This window comes from Pleurodeles waltl, chromosome 4_1 (genome assembly GCF_031143425.1).
Source record: "Pleurodeles waltl isolate 20211129_DDA chromosome 4_1, aPleWal1.hap1.20221129, whole genome shotgun sequence".
Lineage (NCBI taxonomy): Eukaryota > Metazoa > Chordata > Amphibia > Caudata > Salamandridae > Pleurodeles > Pleurodeles waltl.
The window spans coordinates 1,013,954,933-1,013,979,694 of record NC_090442.1 but is presented as its reverse complement, the minus strand read 5'-3'; the positions used below and the strand labels follow the sequence as shown (position 1 = coordinate 1,013,979,694).

Here is a 24,762-nt window from a genome sequence, read left to right as displayed (position 1 = left end):
AGAGAGGGTAGATGTGGTGCCCAAAAAGGATTAATTTTGCTTGATTCAGCTCTTGTCATGGCCAGAAGGAGGGTCAGTGAATGACTTTATTGCAGAAGAGGTGGCCTTGGTATCATATTCTTCTGTTGTTGTGGCCATGTCACTAGTAGTGACAGTAGGCCCAGGGGCGCTGATGGCAAAGTGTGACATAAAGTAAGATTTTTGGCTGCTTCCTGTATATCCTGATGATTTCAAGCTTTTGGGTATACAATTTGAAGGATGCTGGTATGTTGATAAGACATTGCCCATCGGCTGCTTGATATCATGCACTGTGTTTGACTACTTCAGCTCCTTTTCACAATGACTCTTTAAGCCCTTTTTATCAGAGGGGGGCCCTGTAGAAAAGAGCCTAATTGCCTCAAGTCTGAGAACGTGAGGAGGCGAGTTGCCCCTTGTAGTCACACATGTGGCAATTGGCCTCTTTTCTACATGGCCTTCCTCTGACAATTCAATCAGGTAGGCACTGTGTTCACTCCAATGCTTATGCTCACGATCTAGCATATTTAGCTAGTCACATACAAATTAGGGATCCTTGACCCTGACAAATGCCCCAGATCGTTCTCAGTTTTAGGAGAGGGCAGAAACATGTTGGTCATACATTTCCTGTAAGACACCTTGAACCATTGCATTCAAGGCTGTCACATACTGCTTTTAATCTTACCAACAAACACCTTCATTAAAGTATCATATCGCATAGGTGATTTGTGAGGTTATTTTAAGTATCTAATTTCCCTTCAAATGGATCCCCGTTTTATCCAGAAAGATAAAATCTCAGTACTCCCTCTGAGTTTATTTAAAAACTAGTTTGAGTCCGCCCAGGTTGTATCATCTTATCTGGGTGGGGCTAGGTGGTCAAATGATGAAGCATGACACTATAATGTGTGTGAGACCAGCTAGTCTGTAAAGGGAACTCCTCCACTCGCCCCTCACACACTCCAATGCCACTACCACTTTCCATGTCTTTGAAGTAGACCGCCTAACCAGCGACCTACTTACTTCTAGAACAGACCAGAGCAACCTGTCCGAAAAATCCCCCACACACATCAGCATGGACCTGTATTTGTTGGGATTGAGAGAGGTCTTGTTTTGAACCTTGAACATCAGGAAATGAGATAGTTCACAAAGGGTCTGACAGGGGCATAAAAAGCTAGCAGGCTGTCTTTTTCTGGGTGGCAGGGTTCTACAAAGTTTTTCAGGACTTGTCAGAAGTTTAGTTGGCATTGCCAGTTAGTGGACAGGTCCAAAGGGAGGGTAGGCAGATAGTTCAAGATTAATTTTAGGATGTTTTGGCTGCTTAGGGCTTCAAACATGTAGTCATAGGCTGTAGGGAAAATGTAAATGCACTACAGTTAAATGAGATAGTTGTGGCATGAGTTTGTAGGTGGGACCGTAGGGATGGGGGTGGTGGGTATGGGTCAGTTACACTTGATGGTTTAGCGAGGTAGAGTTTTTTTAAGGCGGTTTCCAGGTAAAAGTTTGTGATGTGCACCTGTTTCAATAAAGCAGCCTTTTTCAGACAAAATATGGTCTGTGATATGCACCCCTCTTTTCCAATATAAACTATATTGTATTTCCTTCTAGTTCGTAAGTGCCACAATTATGTCCAGCACAGAGACACTGTTTCATGAGCATACCGCGGCCACAAGCATGTCACAAAATGGCGCTCGGTTACAGCTTGTATGACTGTATACTAAGCTGGTACTACATATGTTTGATAATTATCTCAGTGCCCAACTTAACACATAATAAATTGAACTTCCACGATTTGATGCACCAGTAAGAACATTATTCAAGTACAGAAATGCAGCCACTGACCTATGTTTAAATTAACAATTTATTTTTATCAAATGGATAATTATCACCCGTTTCCTGGGTGACACATCTTCAAATTGAACATGACATATTAAAGTCTGTGACATCTTGTATGTATTGTGGTGTGTGCTGTTATCTGAGATGGTGTTTGCAAAGTGTTCCATCATAAACTGTCCTAAGTAATAACCAAAGCCCTGTGCACTTCTACATGTGGTCATATGGTGCCAGGTGGGTACCAATAATATCATGGTGTTACTACATCATTATTAAGGCCTTTCCAGTGAGAAAATCCTCTTTGACCTGGAGGATTTTTTACTGAAAAATTGTGTGTTATTACCACACACACTAATAACACAACATTGATCATGCCAATACCAACATGGTATTAAGAAACTACTTAGGTGACCTTAATATTTTGAACAATGGAGTATGCCTTGTATTTTCATTTTGCCTTAATATCTAAATTCTATTACGTATTATGGTTCTGTTCTTTATGAAGTTCTGGAGTTGTCAGTTGCTGGTCGATCAGGTGGCAACAACATGTGAACTGGTATTTCTGATGCTGACATTTGGAACTCCACATGCCATTCAGGCCCATTACTAAAAGTCCAAGAGGATAAGAGCAAATCTTATAAAGACATAATGATATCATGGGTCACACAGTGCGAGACCTCCATCCAACTAACACTGATGACAGCATGTGTAACATCATTGTTTGGTGGCCATATTCAGAAATTGGGAGTACCATTGACACATAAGTAGATATGAGCAAGACCAAAGTGGATGCCAGCGTGGAATGTGTGAGTATGTCTGGATACATGGTTGTTTTAGAATGGTGTGCATCTATTGTATCAAATACACAAAAGGTGACGGGAGGAAAGTTTGCAAATAGTCTAAACACTGGCAATTGCTTGGGGTAGCAATTCAACCTCTAATTTTTGCCCACCACAACACCTCAATTAGACCCAGCTATATGCAAATCAGCCTTGGTCCTGCCCCAGTAGGTACACTCCAGTAGGAACTGCTATGCCAGACCCTCTCTGAATTGGAACATAAGCAACAGAAGACCAGTTTTTGTCTATTTGGGCCTCTTCATTCGAGTGCAGCTCGGTTCAAGTAGCACATTGAGCACAGGGCCCACAAAAGTTCATTGGACTCACTCTGGCACATAGGGGGTTATTCTAACTTTGGAGGAGGTGTTAATCCGTCCCAAAAGTGACGGAAAAGTGACGGATTTACCACCAGCCGTATTACGAGTCCATTATATCCTATGGAACTCGTAATACGGCTGGTGGTATATCCGTCACTTTACCGTCACTTTTGGGACGGATTAACACTCCTCCAAAGTTAGAATAACCCCCATAGTCTAACCAATGGCAATGATTCTGGGGGAAACTTAACCCATTGTTTAGACTATCTTTGACACTGAGGGCCTCATTTACAAGGTTTTGGTGCAAAGCAGCACCACAAGGATACGTGCTGCGCTGCCCTGCGTCAAAAGAAAACAGCTGGAATTCACAGTGTCTATAAGATATAGTACATTCCTGTCCTTTTCCCCTGTGCTGGCACACAATTGGCTGGCATGTGGCAACCTAGGCTCCCTTGAACCATGGTGCAAAGGTGTCTGCACAAAAACAATCAAGAGAGGGGTTTCCTCTTTCTATATGTGCTGCAGAAAAAGGAAAGAAGAGGAGAAATAAAGGTATTTTTCCTCGTTGCACCTACCTTATGCCTCCTCTGGGGACGCGTAGGCTTTTGAGACATTCTTACCTTTATGAAATCTTATTAAATTTGGGACTGTGTCAAATGCCATGGGTGTTGGGTGGGAACACCCACTGTGATGCCCATGGCACACCTACCTGTAGCAGGGTGAGGCAACGCAGCGTCAGTCCATTTCTACAATGCCATGAAAAACATGCAGTGTGTCTTTACGAGGCCTTGTAGACATGGCTCTGCAGTGTGTGCTGCCAGACTGTCACTAAAAGTGACATTCCGGCGGCACCCACAGGCTTGTAAATGAGCCCCTAAGTACTTTTTAGGCTCTATTTTTACTTCAAACTTAAAAAGTGTATATCACTGGTTCAACCTATTGGATTTTTGTTATTTGGTGCTATTTTGTTTATTCATTTGTTTCTAATTTGGTATAGGATTTTTATAGTTTTGACTTCACAATTCTTTGGTACTTGCTCCTGCATTATGCACTAACTATAAGGTCGCTTTAACCTTTAATTGATTCTGTTACTTCTGCTGCAATATGCTAATAAATTATTTTCTTGGAAAAGTTAATAGTATCTGTGCCATTCTGTCAGGGGAAACAAAGCCTAATGGTGTTGCCAATAAATCTCTTCAGGATTGGATGGCAAAGGAGAAATTATCAGCCTTCCCTGAAGTTAGAAAGGAAGACATTGAAGGGCTCATAAAAACAGTAAAACCCAGATCCCCATTAGATACGGCACCTTCTGACTTATTTATGAAGGGAGAAAATGCAATCTTTCTGGTTTTGACTGACATTTTCAACAACTCACCTGAGAAAGACAACGTTCCACCTACCTGGAAACCTGAAATTGTGATACCTCTGGTAAAGACCATCCTTAGCTCTGATAGGAGCAGAAAACATTGTTTCCAATTAAAAACTTCCAGGAGTCAGCAAAATATTAAAGAAATTTGTCAATGAACATCTCTCCTGTTCTTGGAGAATTACAGAATTTTATATCCAACCCAAATAGGTTTCGTCCAGGAAGTAGTAGGGAAACACTACTCTTAACGGTCACGGAAGAGCTGAAAGAAATCCTTGATGAAGGCAAATCAACTGCAGTTATGTTACTGGATCTACATAAAGCCTTAAATTCTGTGTTTTATCTAATCCTAATCTGGAAATTGGAAGAGGCTGGAATTACCACTTTAGCTCTCAAATGGTTTGCTTCTTTTTTGAGCACCACAAGCTTTCAGGTCTCTGAGGAGCCTTTTATTCAAGTTCACATCCTTTAAAGTGTGGGGTCCCACAGAGATCAATAATTACCTCTACGCTCTTTAATCTTTATGCCAGTCTGTTTGCATAGCTTATGTGTGCACAAAGTTTTTCAATTTTGTCATACTCAAAAAATATATGCAGATTATAATCCCACTTATTCCTGATATAGTAGCAGTCTCCAGTCAATTTAATGCATATTTAAAGCAAATAGCAGAATAGATATCCGCCAACAGCCTGAAATTAAACAGTGATAAAACTGAAGTGCTAGTACTTGGTAATAACCCACCCCTACTCCAAAACCAGATGTAAAAAGTCTTGGTTTTTTGATTGACAAGAAGCTTATCATGGAGATCAAGACCAGGAAACTAGCCTCAAACTGTTATAGCCTGTGAAGGACTCTCATAAAACTGCTGGGCTAGTTACCCTGCTCTACAGGGAGAGAGGTAGTACAAGGACTAGTGTTGTCACGGTTAGATTATGGGAATCCTATTTATCTGAGAAACCCTTAATTGGTGGTCAAAAGACACCAAGTGGTAAAAAATGCAGTGGTAGAATATTTGTCTGTGTTGATAATACCAAAACATTTTTCTATCTCATCTACCTTAGTCTCACTACTCTGGCTGCCAGTATTGAAGAAGATACAGCTCAACATTTTTTTACTTGAGGCATAAGGATTTTTCGACTGCTATGACCTTTTAGCACAGAGAGGCCCACTGGGAAGCCATTCACTTTTGAAGTGCCAAGAATAGAATAGGACAGTTTTTATCATATTTTAAATTGGACCAACAGCCAGTCCTTCATGTGCAGACAACCCTCGCTGTGCGCAGCCTATGACCCTGCACAGTGGGGATTGGCCACTGGACCTGGTCTTTGACCAGGGTGACCAGGCCATGTGTTCAAATCCCAATATGCAGCCATCCTCTGTTTTGCACGACCTTTAATTGTGTGCAGCAGGGTGTCAGTTGCAGGAGCTGGCCTTCAGCCAGGCCTATGCCAAACCCCTTGCATGCGGCTACCCCAAACATTCTCTTCTCTAGATTTTAATATTTTTCTAGTTTTGCCGTATTCCCCCAACACCCCCCCCCACCTTTAGGTGCCTGGGGGTCAGTGTGTCTCTAACCTGCACCCTTATAACTTTTGTTTGCTTTACAGAGCATGGGGACCAGTCCCTGAGTCTTGGAATCGCTACTGAAACATTTTTCTACAGTGTTACGGCTGGTCAATTAGAGTGTGAGGTCCCACGGTAAGGCCCCAGGTTCCATGACTCCATCAGCTGAAGAGAGAAAAGACAATATGATTTCAATATTTTTTCAATTTTGGGTACCGTGGGACTACAGCAAAACTAAACTGTTCTGATCACTAGCTTTTCCAGGATATTAGCCACATCTTTCAATGCAAACATTGACCAGCATGCAATCAGAGTAAAGCTCTAATTTTCTACCAAATTTGGTGCAATTCTGTTCAGCTTTTTTATTCATCGGAGACCAAAGTTTCCTATGGTAATTAACATAGGAAACTGATGTTTTGGGTTCTTCCTTTTCTTTTGTCCCTGCTAGACTGATCAGCCTGAAACCTTTCATTAAGGAACTTTCTGTGAAAGTTTCATGCAGCTTCCTCAAACGGTGCCAACATTATTAAAGAAACAAAAAATGCCTTTCCTATGGAAAGTCAGGCCCAACTATAACTATACTGCTGCCAGTATATATATATATATATATATATATATATATATATATATATATATATATATATATAAATATTTCCACTGAAAAAAACAAAATTATGGGGACCTTATACTTAGGTTGACGTTTTAAGATACAAAACCACAGAAGTTCAGCAGTTATAGTTATACTTACAGTTATAAATATGTAAAAACTATAACTTGTTGCCCAAAGTTACTTTCCGGGATGAGTTATAGTCTCTTCAGATAAGTATAACTATACGCATAACTATAACTGCTGAACTTCTAGGGTTTTGTATGGGTAAAATGCCAACCTAACTATAACATCCCTTTAACCTTTGTTTTTTTCAGTGAATTGCTACGGGGTTTTTTAACGCACACGTTAATATTTGTGTCAGGTGCGGCAAGCCAATCAGGGCCTTGCTTTTCCCCAGGACCTGAGGAGAATCCTAGGAGGACCCGAGAAGGATCCTCGAATCCACAGATCGGCTGAAAAGAAAATGGGCAATTTTTCGATGTGTCCTATGAGGGCAGAATACCAGTCTCCTGATCCCTCACATTTTTTTGCACTGTTTTTTTACCATCCCCAGGCAACACGAGAAACAAAATTGTGGCCGCATCTTTTCTGTCAGGTTGCTACCAGACAATCAGGGCCTTGCTTTGCCTCCGAATCCGAGGAAGATCCCAGGAGGATCCGCGTCCCTATACATACATATTTGATTTTCATTTAATAACTAGAAAACTACTGAATAGATTTAAACCAAATCACAAAAAGGTCACCTTCTGGACCTAGAGTTAGCTTTTTACTAAATTGAGTGCAAATCCATCCAGTAGTTTGGCCACTATTCCTGTTCAGCATCCCAATAGAAATTAACATGGAGAAAACACGTCTTGGGACCGCCCTTTTTCTCAGCCCCTGCTTGACCGATTACCCCGAAACTTTCCAGACGGCAGTTGACATGAGTGTCATATTTCTTGGAAAAGGTTGAGAATAATTGTCAACTGCGCCAAGTATATAGGCAAGAAAAAGAAGCTTTTGCTACTGAAACTAGGTCCTAACTATAACTACCTAGTGACGCCTGACACTATGTAATACAATTAGATATTTGCTCTGTATTTCTTACCTGATAGAGCCGAGTTTCACGTATTCGGCTTTGATCACTTCGGCTGATGCTTTCTCTCTCGCAGTTTTCTCCTTCCTACATCGAAACATCTCCTTGAAACTGAAATATATAATACGCACTGTCAACAATGTTTTAACGTAAACTCCATCCTGGACTTTATATAGCATGTTTTCCATAGTGAGTTAATATCGTCAGATTGAGTGATATCACTCTGCCAAACAGAGCACGAGTCTTTAAAGGAATCGGAATGGTAATTTGGGACATCAATGCGATTTGGGCAAACGCAGGTGAAACATGCCTTGCCTATTTTCTAGACACTGATAGAGATATAGAAAACATTTTGCTTCCCTTCATATTCCCAGAAGAAAACGTGATTTGTCTTTCTCTTAGAGGACATGTTGTCTGACATTTTTCTGTTCACTGCAAAGTACAAATTCCATTTGATTACACCCTTCCATATTCAAATGCCACCATGCCCAGCCCTGCTAGTGGCACAGCACCAGGGCTGCAGTGGTGGGCACATACCCTTGGTACATGCTGGTGCACTTTGGTGTAGCTGGACACTGATCCTAAGATGCTTAATTTGCATCAATGTTTATGAAGATGGAAATTCAATTCTGACTCACAAATGTCAACCTGTATCAATGTTCTATCACCCACACTATTGAAGAATCATACATGCACATGATTAGAACCTAGGCTATTCGGAACACCACACTAATACCTAGTTACCCAATTCTATACTCTTCTTGAAAAGAGACCTCCTTGCAAAGATTTACTCTGGTGTCCATGTAGGCAGCACCCTGTGTTTTTTTTCTTTTTAAAAAACTCTGTAGCATATGCTTGCAAAAAATAGTCGAAACGTTACACCAGCTTGCAGAAGCCAGAATTGTTGGCTTTATCAATGCTTGTTGAGGACTGGGATTATTTTCCTCATCAGACCTTGACCTAAAGCAAGGAAATGAAAGGCAGGAAAGGGAAAAATAAGGAGGAAGGGAAAGAAAAGAAAGCAGTAAGAAAGGAAGCTAGCAGGAACGAGAAAGAATCTGCGAGTCAGATATTAAAGTTACATAAGATATGGGGTGAGGGAGAAAGGCTTGAGGTGAAACCAAAGCGAGGCAGCCCTGGTAGTGGGTAACCCCGGCTTTCGACAGCGGCGAGTTCGTCAGAAAAATCTCTCATTTTTTTCACGGATTAGGCCATGTGGATAGAAACTGTATTCATATTTAGATGGCAAGCTGGGCAGGGACGTTTGCAGACGTTATTCGCTTAATATTCATAGTGACAGGCTTTCCAATATAACCCTTTAGAGAGCATATTTTCTCGTCATAGCGCCACCACAATTCCTTCTGGTTAAATATTATTTTGCACATTTTGGAATTGTTTGAAAATCATAAGTAACACACATTTTAATAAACTTCAAAATACACACAATAGTTTGGAGGAAAAAACCCTGTCTCTAAAATCCAATCCGCAATTGAAAGAAACATTTCCAAACAGTAAAACCGAATAACACGTGACACATTTTCCAGTGATGTTGTACTTCAAGGCGTGTAGCTGTCCCGAAAAAACAGATAATTCACTTTTATTCTGACCAAAAAATTTCGTACTTACTTTAAGCCAAGGAAAAGCCACAGGAGCAAGAGCCAGGACAACACCAGCAGAAGGATAGTGATGGGGATGCAGAGTAGAAACCAGCTCCCAAAGTTGATACTGTTGCTTTTTGGATAGCGCCTAGAAACAAATAAAAATATTTTTTACTCCTTCAGCTGCTAGGTCCCTCCAACCCCCAATGCTGAGCCCATTTCTGGCTATTTTGGATAGTTCACGCTTAGGCCTCCATAGCTTATTGTGCACATAAGTTATCCATGCCAAATATGTGTCCTTTTTTACAAACATCCTGGGGATTCTAAAGGTCCTCACGGTTTGTGGATGCCCCTGCAGGGCACTTAGAAAATAGGCAAAATATAGCAACATTTTTAGTTTTTGGAGAAAAGTGGGAAAAAGTGATCCAGATAAAAGCATCTGTTTTTCCCCCAAAAAATCGCATACATGAAAGTTTTGCTGTACTAAAGTCACCATCTTCCCAGCTTTCAGAAACATGCAGAGGTGAAAAAAACTAATTCTGTACCACAATTTTAGCATTTTTCTAAGAGGTAGTCTCCCTATTTTTTGTGATGTCAACCTACTTCCAGTTTGTGGTGGAAACCAGTGTAGAACCCAAGGGTGATCCAGAAAAGCTATAGATATCTAAAAAGTAGACAACATTCCAAATTCAGCAAGGGGTCATATAGGGATGTAGCCACTCCAAGGTTTTCCCAAAGAAAATAACGGGTGAAAAAAATAAATATTGAAAATGAGTAACAAAAAACGGGGATTTGTGACAAAATTTTCATCTGTACCTTTTTTGTCACAATGGCAGATTGACAAAAGCAATATACCATTAGGTCTGCTAGACCCTTCTAGTTGTGGGGACATGTAGGGTTTGTAGGTTCGCCAAGAACCCAGGGTACCCAGCGCAAACAACTGAGCTGCACTTTACAATGGCATTTTGTTGAGTACCAAGTGTAGATCAATTCTTATAGCAAAATAGGCAGAGTGAAAAATGGGTATCAAGGAAACTTATCTATTTCTGAAATGAGCACAAGATAGAGATTTTAGGAGCAGTGGTTACTTCTACATCTCTGTATTTGTGGGTACCCATACTACTGATGATTTGGAGGGAATTTGTTAAAATGTCATCTTTCTTATAACTGGTTTACATTTGAAAGGCACGAGTGCAGCGAAATCCAGTTGGTAAGAAACATGTTCTACTATCCTATGCTCCCACAAGTCTTCTGACAAAAATGGTACCTCACTTGTGAGGGTAGACCTAGTGCCCGCGACAGGAACTGGCCCAAAACACAACATGGACGCAGTAAATTTTTCCAACTAAAACAGACCCTCTTTTTCAAAGTGGGTAGCTCTAGATTTTGGACCTTAGCTCAGCTGGCATCTTGGGAAACCTGGCCAACCTGTACATTTGTGGAAACTAGACACCTACGTGAATGCACGGTGGACTGACTCGTGCAGCTCTCACCACTTTTTTACCCAGAATCCCATGCAAACCTCAAAGTTTGACCTAAAGAACACATTTTCCTCACATTTCTGAGATGGAAAATTCTGGAATGGAGTATGCAGCAAGCCACAAACTTTCTTTCATCCAGCATTACTCCATGTCTCCTGATCAAAATGGTACTGCAAATGTGTGGGTAGACCTAGTGCCAGTGACAGGAAATGGCCCCCAATGCACCATGGATGCAGCACACTTTTACAATGAAAACTGACCCTCTTGTTACAGTTTGGGTAGCTCCAGATTTTGGACCCTAGCTCAGCTAGCACCTTGGGTAACCTAGCCAATCTGTACATTTTTGAAAACTAGACACCTAGGGAAATCTAGGGTGGGCTGACTTGTGTGGCTCCCACCACATTTATTACCCAGAATCTCTTGCAAACCTCAAACCTTGACAAAATAACACAATTTCCTCACATTTCTGTGATGGAAAGTTCTGGAATCTGCAGGGAGTCACAAACTTCCTTCCACTCGGCATTCCCCCAAGTCTCCTGATAAAATTAGTACCTCACTTGTGTGGGTAGACCTAAGGCCCATGGCAGGAAATGGCCCAAAACGCAATATGGACGCAGTATATTTTTGGAACGAAAACTGACCTTCTTTTTCATATGTGGATAGCTCTAGATGTGGACCCTAGCTCAGCTGGCTCCATTTTTTAAAACTAGACACCTAGGGAAATCCAGGGTAGACTGGCTTGCATGGCTCTCACCACATTTCTTTTACGCAGAATCCCTGGCGAACCTCAAACTTTGACTAATGAGGCATTTCCCTCATATTTCTGTGATGGAAAGTTTTGGAATCTGTTTGGAGCCGCAAACTTCCTTCCACCTGGCATTCCCCCAAGTCTTCTGATAAAAATGGTACCTCATTTGTGTAGGTAGACCTAGTGCCCGTAAAAAGAAACGGCCCAAAATGCAACATGGACGCAGCTCATTTTTCCAACGAAAATGGACCCTTTTTTAATGATGTCGGTAGCTCTAGATTTTGGACTCTAGCTGAGCCGGCACCTATGGAAACCTAGTCAAGTCTGTGCACTTTTTAAAACTAGACACCTAGGAGAATCCAGGATGACTTGCATGGATCCCATTTGTTTTTGTTTACCCACAATACCCTGAAAACCTCCAACTTTGCCTGAAATCATTCATTTCCTTTTATTTCTTTGATGGAACCTTCCGGAATATGCAGGAATCCACAAAAGACCTTCCATTCAGCATTGCCCACCTGTGGCAATAAAAGTGCTGCCCCATTTGTGCGGCTGGACCTAGTGCTGCAACAGGAATCAATCCAACCAAGGACAATGGGAGCCCTTGCATGGAGACTTCTATTGACAATGGTTGGATCCGTTCCTGTCTCTGGCACTAGGCCCAGCCACACAAGTGAGGTGGAGTTCTTATCGATACAGATGGGGCACTTTTGGGTGGTAGGAATTTTGTAGATTGCTGCGGATTCCAAAAGTTTCTATCACAGTAATGAAGAGAAAATGCGTGACTTTAGGCAAAGGTGGAGGTTTGCAGGGCATTGTGGGTAAGAAAATTGTGTGGGGTGCATATGAAGCACACCACCCTGGAATACCACAGATGCCTAGTTTTCAGAAGTGTCTGGGTCTGGCAGACTTTTCCAGACAGCAGCCTACCCAAGCCCAAAAAGTAAAGCTGTTCACTATTGCAAGTGGGTTGATATGGGGAGATAGTCAAGCTCAACTGCCCTGGATGTAAAATCAACATCCAAAAGAGTCAAATTTCATCTTGCTTGCCTTTGGAATGAGATGCTTTAGTCCACAGTGGGAGCATAAAGACTGTTGCCCTCTTCTGTTGGGGTGGGGCATAATGCCCCTTCTTTTTTGGAAGAAATTATTCCTTGGTGTCCAGTGGCCGTTCTGCCCCTCAAGGGGGCAGATCAGGGGTAATTACTCGATTTGCCCCCGGGGGAAGAAATATTGCCCATTTTTGGGGGGGTTGGGGCATTGCCATGCTCATTCTGGGCAACCCCCATCCCTATACCTTTCTAAAAATAACAACCCTGGTGTCTAATGGGCTATCTGCCCCCAGGGGGGCAGATTGGGGACTACTGCCACATCTGACACCCAGTAGGAACTAAAAGACTGTTCCCATTTGTGTCTGGGGGAGGAGGGCCTGGAGGCATTGGCATGCCATTATGGGCAGCCGCCACCCTTCTTTTATAAAAAAACATCCTTGGTGTCTAGTGGGCTTTCTGCCCCCAAAGGTGACTGATCGGGAGTAATAACTAGAAAGACTATTTTCATTTGCATCTGGGGGGGTGGGGTGGGGTGGGGGCATTGGCATGCCCATTTTTGGCATCCCCCACCTCTTTTTTTTATTTTTTATCCCTGATGTCTAGTGATCTTTCTGCCCCCCCTGTGGGACAGATAGGGGTAATAACCCCCCATCTATGCCCAAGGAGGCAGAAAGCTGTTTTTGTTTGTGTATAGGGGTGGTAGCTTTGGCATGCCCATTTTGGGCAGCCCCCACCCCTCTTTAAAAAAAACACCCTTGTGTCTAGTAGGCTGTCTGCCCTCTCCCCCCACCCACGCTGGGGGGAGCAGAAAGACTGTTATTTGTGTCTGGGGAGGAGTGTCGGCATTGGCATGCCCATTCTGGACAGCTCCTTCCCATGAGTTTAAGAATCCCTTGTGCCTAGTGGGCTATCTGCACCCCTAAGGGGGCAGATCGGGAGCTATTGCCCTCATCTGCAGAAATACTTTAGTCCCAGTTTATTTTGGGTGGGGGCATGGCCATGCCCATTGTGGGCAGCCCCCACCCATGTTTTATAAAAAAAAATCCCTGGTTTCTAGTGGTCTTTCTGCCACCCTTGGGGGGCAGATCAGGGTAATTACCCTCATCTGCACCCACGGGGGCAGAAAGGCTGTTTTCATTTGTGTCTAGGGGGAGGCGTGGGAGCATTGGTATGCCCATTTTGGGCTCCCACTCCCCTCTCTTGTTTTTTTTTTAAATCCCTGGTGTCTATTGAGCTTTCTGCCCCCTGGGGGACCAGATCGGGAGTAATAACCCCCCTTCTGTACCCACCTGACAGAAAGGATGTTTTTATATGTGTCTAGGGGGCAGGGGTGGGGGCATTGGCATGCCCATTTTGGGCAACCCCCACCCCTCTTTTTTTAATGTATTTTTTTAAACGCCCGGTGTCTAGTGGGCTTTCTGCCCCAAGCCACCGGGGGGTGCAGAAAGACTGTTTATTGTGTCTGGGGAGGCGTGTGGGCACTGGCGTACCCATTTTGGGCAGCTCCACCCCATGAGTTAAAAAAAAAAAAGAATTCCAGGTGCCTAGTAGGCTTTCTGCGCCCCTGAGGGGGCAGATCGGGAGCTATTGCAGCTATCTGGCCCCACAAAGGGAGCAGAAAGACTTTAGTCCCAGTTTAATTAGGGTTGGGGCATGGCCTTACCCATTGTGGGTAGTCCATATTAATGTTTTATAAAAAAAAAATCCCTGGTGTCTAGTGGTCTTTCTGCCTCCCTTGAGGGACAGATCAGGGTAATTACCCCCATCTGCGCCCCAGTGGGGTAGAAAGACTGCTCTAATTTGTGTCTAGGGTGGTTGGGGGTGCACTGGCATGCCCATTGTGGTCAGCCGCCACCACTCTTTTTAAAAAAGAAATCCCTGTTGTCTAGTGGGTTTTCTGCCCCCCTGGGGGACAGATGGGGGGTAATAACCCCCATCTGCCCCCGAGGGGGCATAAAGACTGTTTTTATTTGTGTCTGGGGGGGGGTAGGGGCATTGGCATACCCATTTTGGGCAGCTCCACCCCATAAGTTAAAAATAAAGTATCCCTGGTGCCTATTGGGTTTTCTACACCCCTGGGTGGCAGATCAGGCGCTATTGCCCTTATCTGCCACCCAGGGGAAGCAGAAAGACTTTAGTCCCAGTTTCTTTTGGGTGGGGGCATGGCTTTGCCCTTTGTGGGTAGTCCCAAACCATGTTTTATGAAAAAAAACAATCACTGGTGTATAGTGGGCTTTCTACCACCATTGGTGGGAAGATCGGGGTAATTACCTTCATCTTCACCCTAGTGGGCTAGAAAGACTGCTCTTAGTTGTGTCTGGGTGGTTTGAGGCATTGGCATGCCCATTTTTGGCACGCCCACCCCTTTATTTAAAAATAAATCTCTGGTGTCTAGTGGGCTTTCTGCCACCCAGATGATAGATCCGTGGTATTAACCCCCCTCCGCCCCCCTGAGGGGGCATGAAGACTGTTTTTATTTGTGTCTGTTGGAGTGGGGGCATTGGCATGCCCATTTTGGGCAGCCCCCACCCCTCTTTTATTTTTTTTAATAAAGCACCCTGGTGTCTAGTGGGCTTTCTCCCCCAGCCCCCTAGGGGGATGCAGAAAGACTGTTTATTTGTGTCTAGGGAGGGGTGTGGGCATTGTCATGCCCATTTTGGGCAGCTCCAACCCATGAGTTAAAAAAAGAAAAGAATTTGAGGTGCCTAGTGGGTTTCTGCACCCCTGAGAGGGCAGATCGAGAGCTATTGCACTGATCTGCCCCCCAGGGGGAGCAGAAAGACTTTAGTCCTAGTTTAGTTAGGGTGGAGGCATGGCCTTGCCCATTGTGAGTAGTCCATACTAATGTTTTATAAAACAAAAAATCCCTGGTGTCTATTGGGCTTTCTGCCCCCCTTGAGAGACAGATCAGGGTAATTACCCCCATCTGCCCCCCCGTGGGGTAGAAAGACTGCTCTCATTTGTGTCTGGGGTGGTTGGGGGGGCACTGGCATGCCCAGTGTGGTCAGACCCTCCTCTCTTTTTAAAAAAGAAATCCCTGGTGTCTAGTGGGCTTTCTGCCCCCTGGGAGACAGATGGGGGTAATAAACCCCATCTGCCCCCTGAGGGGGCATAAAGAGTGTTTTTATTTGTGTCTAGGGGAGGGGTGGGGTCATTGGCATACCTATTTTGGGTAGCTCCACCCCATGAGTTAAAAAATAAAGGATCCCTGATGCCTAGTGTGTTTTCTGCAGCCCGGGGTTGGGCAGATCAGGGGCCATTGCCCCCATCAGCCAGCCAGAGGAAGCAGAAAGACTTTAGTCCCACTTTATTTTGGGTGGGGGCATAGTTTTGCCCATTGTGGGCAGTCCCAACCCATGTTTTATGAAGAAAAACAATCACTGGTGTCCAGTGGGCTTTCTGCCCCCTTGGGGGAAAGATTGGGGTAATTACCTTCACCTGCCCCCAAGTGGGGTAAAAAGACTGCTCTTGGTTGTGTCTGGGAGGGTTTGGGGCATTGGCATGCCTATTTCGGGCACGCCCACCCGTTTATTTAAAAAACAAATCTCTGGTGTCCAATGGGATTTCTGCCCCCTGGAGGACAGATTGGTGATAATAACCTCCATCTGCCCCCTGAGGGGGCATAAAGACTGTTTTTATTTGTGTCTGGTGGATTGGGGGCATTGGAATGCCAATTTTTGGCAGCCCCCAACCCTCCTTTAAAAAAAAAAAACTACAATCCCTGGTGTCTAGTGGGCTTTTTGTCCCCCTGGGGGGGCAGACCAGGAGTAAACAACCCTCATGTGCACTCTGGGGGGGCAAAAAGACTGTTTATTTGTGTCTGGGGAGGGGTCCAGGCATTGACATACCTATTTTGAGCAGCCCCACCCCATGGGTTAAAAAAAAAAGAATCCCTGCTGCCTGCAGAAAGACTGAATTTAAGAAAAAATTGGGGGGGCACAAAAGCACTTGCCCAATGGGGCACTCCCTCTTCCCTAGTGCCTAGTGGAGTCCTGTGGCAATCCCCAAGCAGGGATCCACTAGAGAAGGGTACGATTGAAAAGGGAAGATTCTCTCCTTTCCAATGATACCTCTCCTGTCTGCCTAGGTACTCAGGAGGCTGAGATAGTCACACGAGCAGCAAGGCAGTAAAAGGGAAATGAGCTGATCGGCTCATTTCTCTTTCGTTTTCAGTGAAATGATGTCAGGGCACCGGGGGGGCTGTTCGTCATTTCACTCAAAACCAAAAACAGCCTGGGGAGCTGGGAAAGCTCTTCCCAGCTCCCCAGGCTGTTTTTGTCATAAAGGTAATCTTTTTGTTAACAGCAGAGGGATTTCCTGGGCTTATGCAGAGGACGGACAGAGGACGGAACTGTTCTGTCCTCTGCACATGACCACCTGGCTGAGGAGGGAATCGTTCCATCCTCATCACGGAAGGAATTAAGATATAATAAGCGTAGAAACAGTAAAAAAAAATATTTTGCCCACTCTGCTATATGAAAGGTAATCTCTGTCATTTGTGGTATAACACACGGATGTGCACGTGTGTTGTTGTAATCAGTTGAAATGTATGTATGTAGACATTGTTATTATTTGTATTTGCACACACGCTCAGTAAACGGACAGTGAGGATTCCTGACAGTAATTCGGATGTTGCAATCCTTACTGCCTGGACGTGCTGCGCCATGGGCTTTCACTTTAGAATAAAGTTGCTTCTTCAAATTACACATGACTGCTCCCTACTTCACTTACTAGAGCCATTCAATTCAATTTTAACTGCCAAATAAAGACTCAAAAAAAGTGTGTTTCGCATGTTAATTCCCATAGGAGCTTTGAACATGACTACAGCCCAAACCTCTGGATGGAATTACACCAAATGTGGCAGAAAGGTAGTTTTCAGTATGCAGATTATGCTTTTGGTTTTTGGTGCAAACCTGTTCACAGGTTTTCGAGAAATTAAAGGAAATCCAAATTTGTAAATCTCTGCTGTGACGATTTCGGCAATAATGACAAGCTCAAGCAGGGAAATGCAGAGCTCTGATTGGCTGCCAACATCTCAAACCAGGAAGTGTTGGCAGCCATCTTTGGACTGCATCAAGACTTGACACATTCTCCTTAAAAAGGTCACTGAGTGTCATCAGAAGCCTTACATACTGAAAGAGAAATTGCATACAATTTGAGAAGCAACTGAATAAAATTAGAGAAACAGGCATGCCTTCCATTGTTCCATGTAACCTGTTACTCTGACATACTAACGCTGCAGATTGTTGTCTGACTTCTGATGGTTGCTCCTACAATAGGCAGGTGGGCACATATCAAAAGAGTCCAAGTCTATCCAAGCCACCAAGCTCACTGACTGAATCTTACTAGAATTCTACAGAATGTAGTCCATGACACCAACAGTATCCCATTTCCTCCATAAATTTAACCTGACTCCCAGCACCAGAAATACCTCAAATGGGATAAAGACCCCATGGATTTACTAATCCTTCCAACATGCCCCAGTGAGCAGTAACAAGATGCTGTAAAACAAAAGCATACCCTGCGTCCAAGACTAGACTCTAATATCAGTTGAGAGTATTTCACTAAGTTGTTAAGGTACACTGATTGTGAGAACTATAAAGGACTTCTTAAGAGCATTTTGAATGATATTTACTTGGTATGGGTATTGACCAGCAGGAAGCTTCTTCTCTCTAGGGGGGTGGAAAACTTTATGGAGTAAGGACGATGGCAAGGGCAAATGTACATTTATGAACTATGTATGTTATGTTTAGCATCTCTGGTCCAGATTTAAAAATCTTTTGGGTTGCCCAATGCACCATCAGGCCTTAAGTGAGATTTACTAAGCCGCACAAAGCCATCTTGAGTGGCTCTGCATAGCTTAGTAAACCCAGAGCTACGCAACATAGTGCAAACTGCTGCCTTGTGTTACTCTGAGTTGGCATGGCGTTCCAAAGGTGGAGCATGGGCATTCTCATCCATCCATGGATGTTGCCGCATTCCCAGATTTACAAAGACTTGTAAACCTGGGAAGGCATCAACATGGTATGCCTTCCCAATAGAGGCATAATGATGAGAAATGTCTTTATTTTTCCTTGTAATTTCCTCCTTCAATGTATATTGCATTCTGCAGCAAATGCCTCAAAGGATTGTTTTTGTGTATGAAGGTGTCCCTTCTTGCACAAAAACAATCCTGCCTGTAATGTGGGCACCCTTGCACCATGGTGCGATGGTGTGTTAATGAGGAATGTTCATGTATTCTGAGTGTTGAAACTGCATAGAAAATGAGTTAACAGAGAAAAATAATACAAGCATTTGAAATCGCGCCTACTTGAGTGATCACCAATATTCACGAAGTGTACTTATTAACGGCGTATTAATGTAAAATGTTGAGCTCAGGTTTAGATTAATGTAGTAGTATGTCATATTAATGGTCATGTATTATGTATTTGCTTTATTAATCATAGGCCTTAATTTAGCGAGGTCTTGGGCCTAGTTGCACGGCCTCATGTCAAGATGCATTGCTTCGGTGATTAATAAAATGGCTGCTTAGAGAATTAAACTGTGATTTTCCATTGCATGGACCGAATGTTAATAGCTAGAATTGTTTCCCATGATAACTGCTTGCTAGAATATGTTGTACTAAATAGAAAGACATTGTATAAAGACAACCTCCCCAAGAGCAGACAATGGATGCACTGGCTGGAGTATAAGCTGATACAAATTTGTTTCCTGACAAGCCCAACTACAGGAACAGGAAAATTGGAGCGAATCATCGACGTATGAACAGTGGACTAGTAAAATCTTAGATTTGGGGTTCTTCTTTCATTGGACTAAACGTAAACGTACGATTCTTTGACCAATAGCAATGTGGGAAGTAGTTTTAGGATATCTAACTTAGCCAGATTGCACCGAGAGGAGAGGGGCCGTTCTGCTATATTCTTCTTAACCATCCTGAATACTTAGATATTACTCTTTCCGAACTGCGTGAAGAGACTTTGCTTTCTTGAACTTTAATGCTGAATTCTGATGCCTACCTGACCGAACTGATGTCCAGTTGACAAAGACTGTCACAGCTTGCTGAACCATACTGAGGCAAGGTATAAGACGATGTTAATGATTGTTTTGTACATTTGCTTTTGTCCCTACGTAGCAACCGCTAATTTTGATAGAGCCATAGTTAGATGTTTTTCCAAAATCTGTGTTGACTAAATTGTTTTGCATGAAGTCCAAACATGCTGTTCTAATCTGAATGTTAGTTAGGTTATTCACTGATGATGCTCGCTACATGTAATACCAGTTGATGTATTTTCTTTGCTGAATTTAAATGTATGCCATTTCTTTTGCACAGTTGTTTTGGCTAGTGATATGTACTGTAAACTTAGAATGTGTAGTGGTACAATGCCTTGATTAAATTGCGATTCTTCAGGAGATTTGGGCAGCCAGTATTGTTTCTGTATGCTTATCATTTGATTTTGAGACTAAGTTAGGTGATATTAGCATTGTTAATATAGGGAAATAAACATTCTAACTTTTACAAAACGGTGTGGTAATTCATGGCCGAGAGGTCATGGTGTGTGGAAATTACTAACTCCTATGATTATTGATGCTATTGATTGTCATTGCTATTGATTTGTATTGGTACGGAGTCTCATGGTGGGAACTACCCTAGGAGCAGTCAAAAGGTCCATTGACCTACAAACGCATCCGTTATAAATTAATGTCATTTAACCAATAAGGGCAGATGCACTAAGAGGTGCCTACATTCGTGCTGGTCAGTACTTAGTGGACCAGCGCAGGAAGAGAGCAGGATTGCATCATATCATAGTAGATATGGCACATTCCTGCGCTCCCCCTGTCACGTATTGCGTTGCAGCAAGTTGTCTTTCTGCGTTGCGCGACTTTTTTTTATAAACCTGCCCCTCTCTGTCTAAAGTATAGGCTGTGCACAAGGTCTGCAAAAAGAGCAGCTGCTGTTTGGTGTAGGTTCCAGATATTGACAGGTAAATATGGGAGAAAGGGATGATCTTGTAATACCATTACCATCGAACTTTCAGCTATAATTGAAACTGGATCAAAAATTCAGAGCGTAACCAGCAAAAGCACTGTTTCCACAGTCAATAGTGCATACTTTGATTGGCAGTCAAATGGTACCAGATACGTCTTCCTGATTACCGGGAGAATACGTGGTAATATTGCTCACTATGCGGCAACGCCGTATCAACTCACAGTAATCGCAGAATCTTTTTCTTAAAGGTGCAGAAATTAAAAAAATGTTTAGTACCCACATTTACTGCACATACCACACCATTACAACGAAGACATTGATGAAAGACCCAATTTCTTCTTCTGGAATCTAAAGACACTGATCAACTGATCAAAATAATATCTGTTTTGAAATCAGAATGATTCATGAGAAAGAAAACAAGACATGATCAGAAAGAAAAAGATATCACTAAGTATTTCGAAAATATGTGTTTTGTTTAACATGTTCTTTCGGTAGTTTTCTTTTTTTTTTTGCATTACATTAATAAACTGTTCCATTGCATCTTGTGTTCGAATCATATCTATTAAAAAAAATAAATGGAGGTGTGCGAAGTTACAAATGTTTTTTCTCTACTCGATGAGTGAAGTTGTTTTCAAAACTTTGAAAGTTTTGTAAAGATGACAAAGGTGTTGGGTGTTGGAAAAGAATATTGTGGAGTAAATATCACACACGTAATTGTTGTAGTGAAGTACACCCCCACCAAAAAATAGTGGACCATTATCTATCCAAAAATGTTTCTGTGTAAAAATGTTCACACAAAATTTCAACGCTTATTTGTGATATCTAAGTGCGAAGATTTTAATGTTGCAAAGTTCTGTTCCGAAGGGGAAATTTCGAACACCATTAAAACGCCATTAATTCATGATAACACATTAGAGGAGCAACTCAAAACACAGTTTTATCATGGAATTGACACTGTCACCGTGGGCAATAACACGATGGTGTCAATGGAGAGTTTGAACTTACGTATTGAACTGTTCGGCAAATATGAGATTGGTGGATGTCCCTGTAATAGTGGTCAGGCCCCCAATTGTCGAAGAATAGGCGATACAAAGGCACATGGCTTTGCACATCATATGGTCCTTCCGGCTGCGATATACTCTTCCATTAGATGTAGGAGGCATCTGCAAATTAAATAAACCTTCATAAAACAGGTGCAAATGAGAATGTGCAGTCTAGGGTGCCTGATTCGAGGTGTTCATGGAGATACACCTTCTGTTGAAGTGGCGAGAAGCAGCGAAATAGTTTGTACGTTTAAAAAGAAAAGAAACAATTGAAATATTTTAAAACTATCCAGTGCTAAAACATGCATAATACGCTTGGCGCACAGCACCTTCTGCAGAGATCGCGAGCTCTCTGTCAGCTCAGAAGCTCCACGTTGCACTAATACTAAGAAACTACCATTTCATTTCACACAGCTCCATGTTTGTAACTGATCGAGAACAGCAATGCACTGCACGTGGAAGAGTTCACTCTTGATCAAATGTGACGGAAAAATAAGGGGCCCTTCAAGTTTCAGACTTGGCACCAAATGCAGTGCCTGTTTGTTCTCGAGGGAAGGAGAGCGCCTCCCTCAGTGCGAGCTGCGCAGGAAAAAATAGAATGGCAATGAAAAGATTTAATAGGCAATTTTATTTTTCCCCCGAAGCACGCACCAGCCGAGTAACATGCTGGGCGGGTTCTCTGCTGCCTGCAACAGAGAACTGACTCTTCTTCTGGTAGCAGAGGAATGGAGCAGTCCCTGGCAAGGACGCTCCTAAGAGCGCATGTCATTTTGTCCAGCGTCATTTTGGCCGGCTGCTTTGCGCCAACCAAAGTGACCTGCGCACTTTGATGGTCCCCACTCAGCTGTCTAAGACAGCTGGGTGGAGACCAAACATAGGAATTCAGGTCCTGAAGAAGTGTCCAGCCACGACATTCCATTCCAATCCAGGTGCTTCTTTCATGTTGGTTAACAGCATGATAGGAGCGCCTGGATTGGTTAGGGGAGCTCTTCCTGCATCGGAGAGCAGAAACACACAGAGGAGGATATGCAACCAATGGGTAAGTGACTCTTTTTTTTTTTTAAATGTGTAATGTTTGTGTAATGCATGTGTGTAATGTTATGTACACATGTAGTGCAGGTAAGTGTGTAGGGCATGTAAGTGTAGTGTTTGTGTTATATTGTTATTTGGGCATTAGGGCAAAGGGGTGGTTTAAGTTGGGGTTTTTAAAAAAAAAAATTTGGGGGGGAAAGTGGTATGGCACTTCAAGTGCCCCACCACTTTAAAAAGGTACAAGCCGCCGTTGACCAAATTACTCTTCCTGGTCAAACTCTTGGAAACGTCAGCATTTGCCCAGCCCGCTGTTTTCCTTAAAGAACAGAGCCTACTCTCCAAACATGAAATCTGGATTTCACCCATGCAGAGGCAATAGGAAGGTAATCATAGATGACCTTAAGATCTCTTCTGTCCCTCTCACAGTACACAACTCCACCTTGCTACAGAGACGTAGGGGCAGATTAAGTAACAAATCACCAAAGAAATGCAGCGAGACAACTTGTTGCGCTGTGTTGCGTGACAGGTAGATGGCAGGAATATGCCATATCAACTAAAATATGCTGCATTCCTGCCCTCTCCCTGAGCTACCGCACTCAGTGTTGCCCAAAACTAACACACACCCTTGCGCCATAGTTCAAGGGTGCCTGCATTGCTGCCGCAATTGTTTTTGTGCAGGAAGGGACACGTTTTTGCTCAAAAACAATCCTCTGAGGTTTTTTCCTCTTTTTATGTGTGCACTGCTGCAGAATGCAGCACATGTGGAAAGAAGAAAACAACGAGGAGAAATAAATACATTTCTTCTTGTTACTCCTCACCTGGGAAGGCATAGCATTTATAGGCATTCACAGGTTTACTAGTGTTACTACAATTTGGAATGCAAAAAAAACATGGATGGATATGTGAGAATACTTATGCTTCACCCACGGAATGCCTTTCCAGGCCGGAGTAACATATGGCAGTGACTTGCTCTGCCTTGTGATACTCCAGATTTACTATGTCACACAGAGCTATGTAAGGTGACTCTGCATGGTATAGTAAAAGGGTTGTGTAGCCATGGTTCTCCCTGTATGATGCAAGGGCAACACAAGCTCTTCATCAATCTGGCCCTAAGAAACCCCAGACTGGATCGCATCCAGTCCCATTAACATCACATTTTCTCCTTTTTTATTAGCCCTTTTTGTCTCCAGTGGTTGCATTCCACAAGATTCCACTGCCACCTTTTCAACACATGCTTTAATCCTATCACAAACCTCATCAAATCCATAAATCCCACCTGTTAAAACAATGCCAAAGAAATCTAGATCATTCTGAACGTGGAAAGCTCCTTCTGAACTGAACACATGGACCCATGGCCCTTTCCTCCCAGCTTTGTCCATAGGATTTAACATGACCACCTCAGGCTCAACTAATCACAACCTGAAACCCTCAAATGTGTAAGCTAGACCAAGTACTGTTCCACTGTCCTCTTGACCTATAAACTCAGACTTCACCAACCCCATCATTTGAAGGGAGTAGCCAGGAAATCATCACATCTCCCTTATTCCACTGGATGACCATGGAGCCACTTTTTCCCCTTGCGAATGTTGCAGCACGTTTTTCTACACCATTCACCTATATTTTGCATGTGCAGGCTGCCATTGCATTGATCCTGTCGTGCCTAGGTTATGCAAAAGGAAAGCATTGCAAGCCCCCTCATTCCATTCCCCTCAGACTCTAGAAGATCCAAAAAGAAGATGCTTGTCAAGTTCTATGAGCACACCCACAGCACTCTCACCCTTCAAGCACTCCACTGGCAGACTATGGCAGAACTGTGCCTTTAAGGGTTCTCTGCTTCACCCACTGTGCTGTCAATGGCAAGGTGCCCATCTTCTTGCAAATAGAGGGTCACCCAAAACGTTTTGCCTTCCTCCTCTTTTTCTGACCTTGTTTTTGTTGGCCTTAGGATCTCGAGCACTTTACCATTGCTGACCAGTGCTAAAGTGCATTTGCTCTCTCCCTAAAACATGGTTTGATTGGTACATCCACAATTGGCATATTTAATTTACTTATAAGTCCTTAGCAAAGTGCACTACATGTGCCCAGGACCTGTAAATTCAATGCTGCTAGTTGGGCTGCAGCAATGCTTGTGCCATCCACTCACATAGCCCTCAAACATGTCTCAGACCTGCCACTGCAGAGCCTGTATATGCCGTTTACACTGCCA

At 43.1% G+C, this 24,762-nt stretch overlaps 1 protein-coding gene across 1 annotated transcript in view; it reads right to left on the bottom strand.

Annotated features, from left to right (window-relative positions):
• Positions 1 to 24,762, bottom strand: part of SLC13A1 (solute carrier family 13 member 1) — a 311,708-nt gene that overhangs the window by 70,374 nt on the left and 216,572 nt on the right. Inside the window, exons 8-10 of the mRNA XM_069229886.1 lie at positions 21,487 to 21,644; positions 9,242 to 9,361; positions 7,628 to 7,726 (exon numbers count right to left, since the gene is read on the bottom strand). Coding sequence (XP_069085987.1) covers positions 7,628 to 7,726; positions 9,242 to 9,361; positions 21,487 to 21,644 — 377 coding nt within the window. The remainder of the gene's footprint in view (positions 1 to 7,627; positions 7,727 to 9,241; positions 9,362 to 21,486; positions 21,645 to 24,762) is intronic.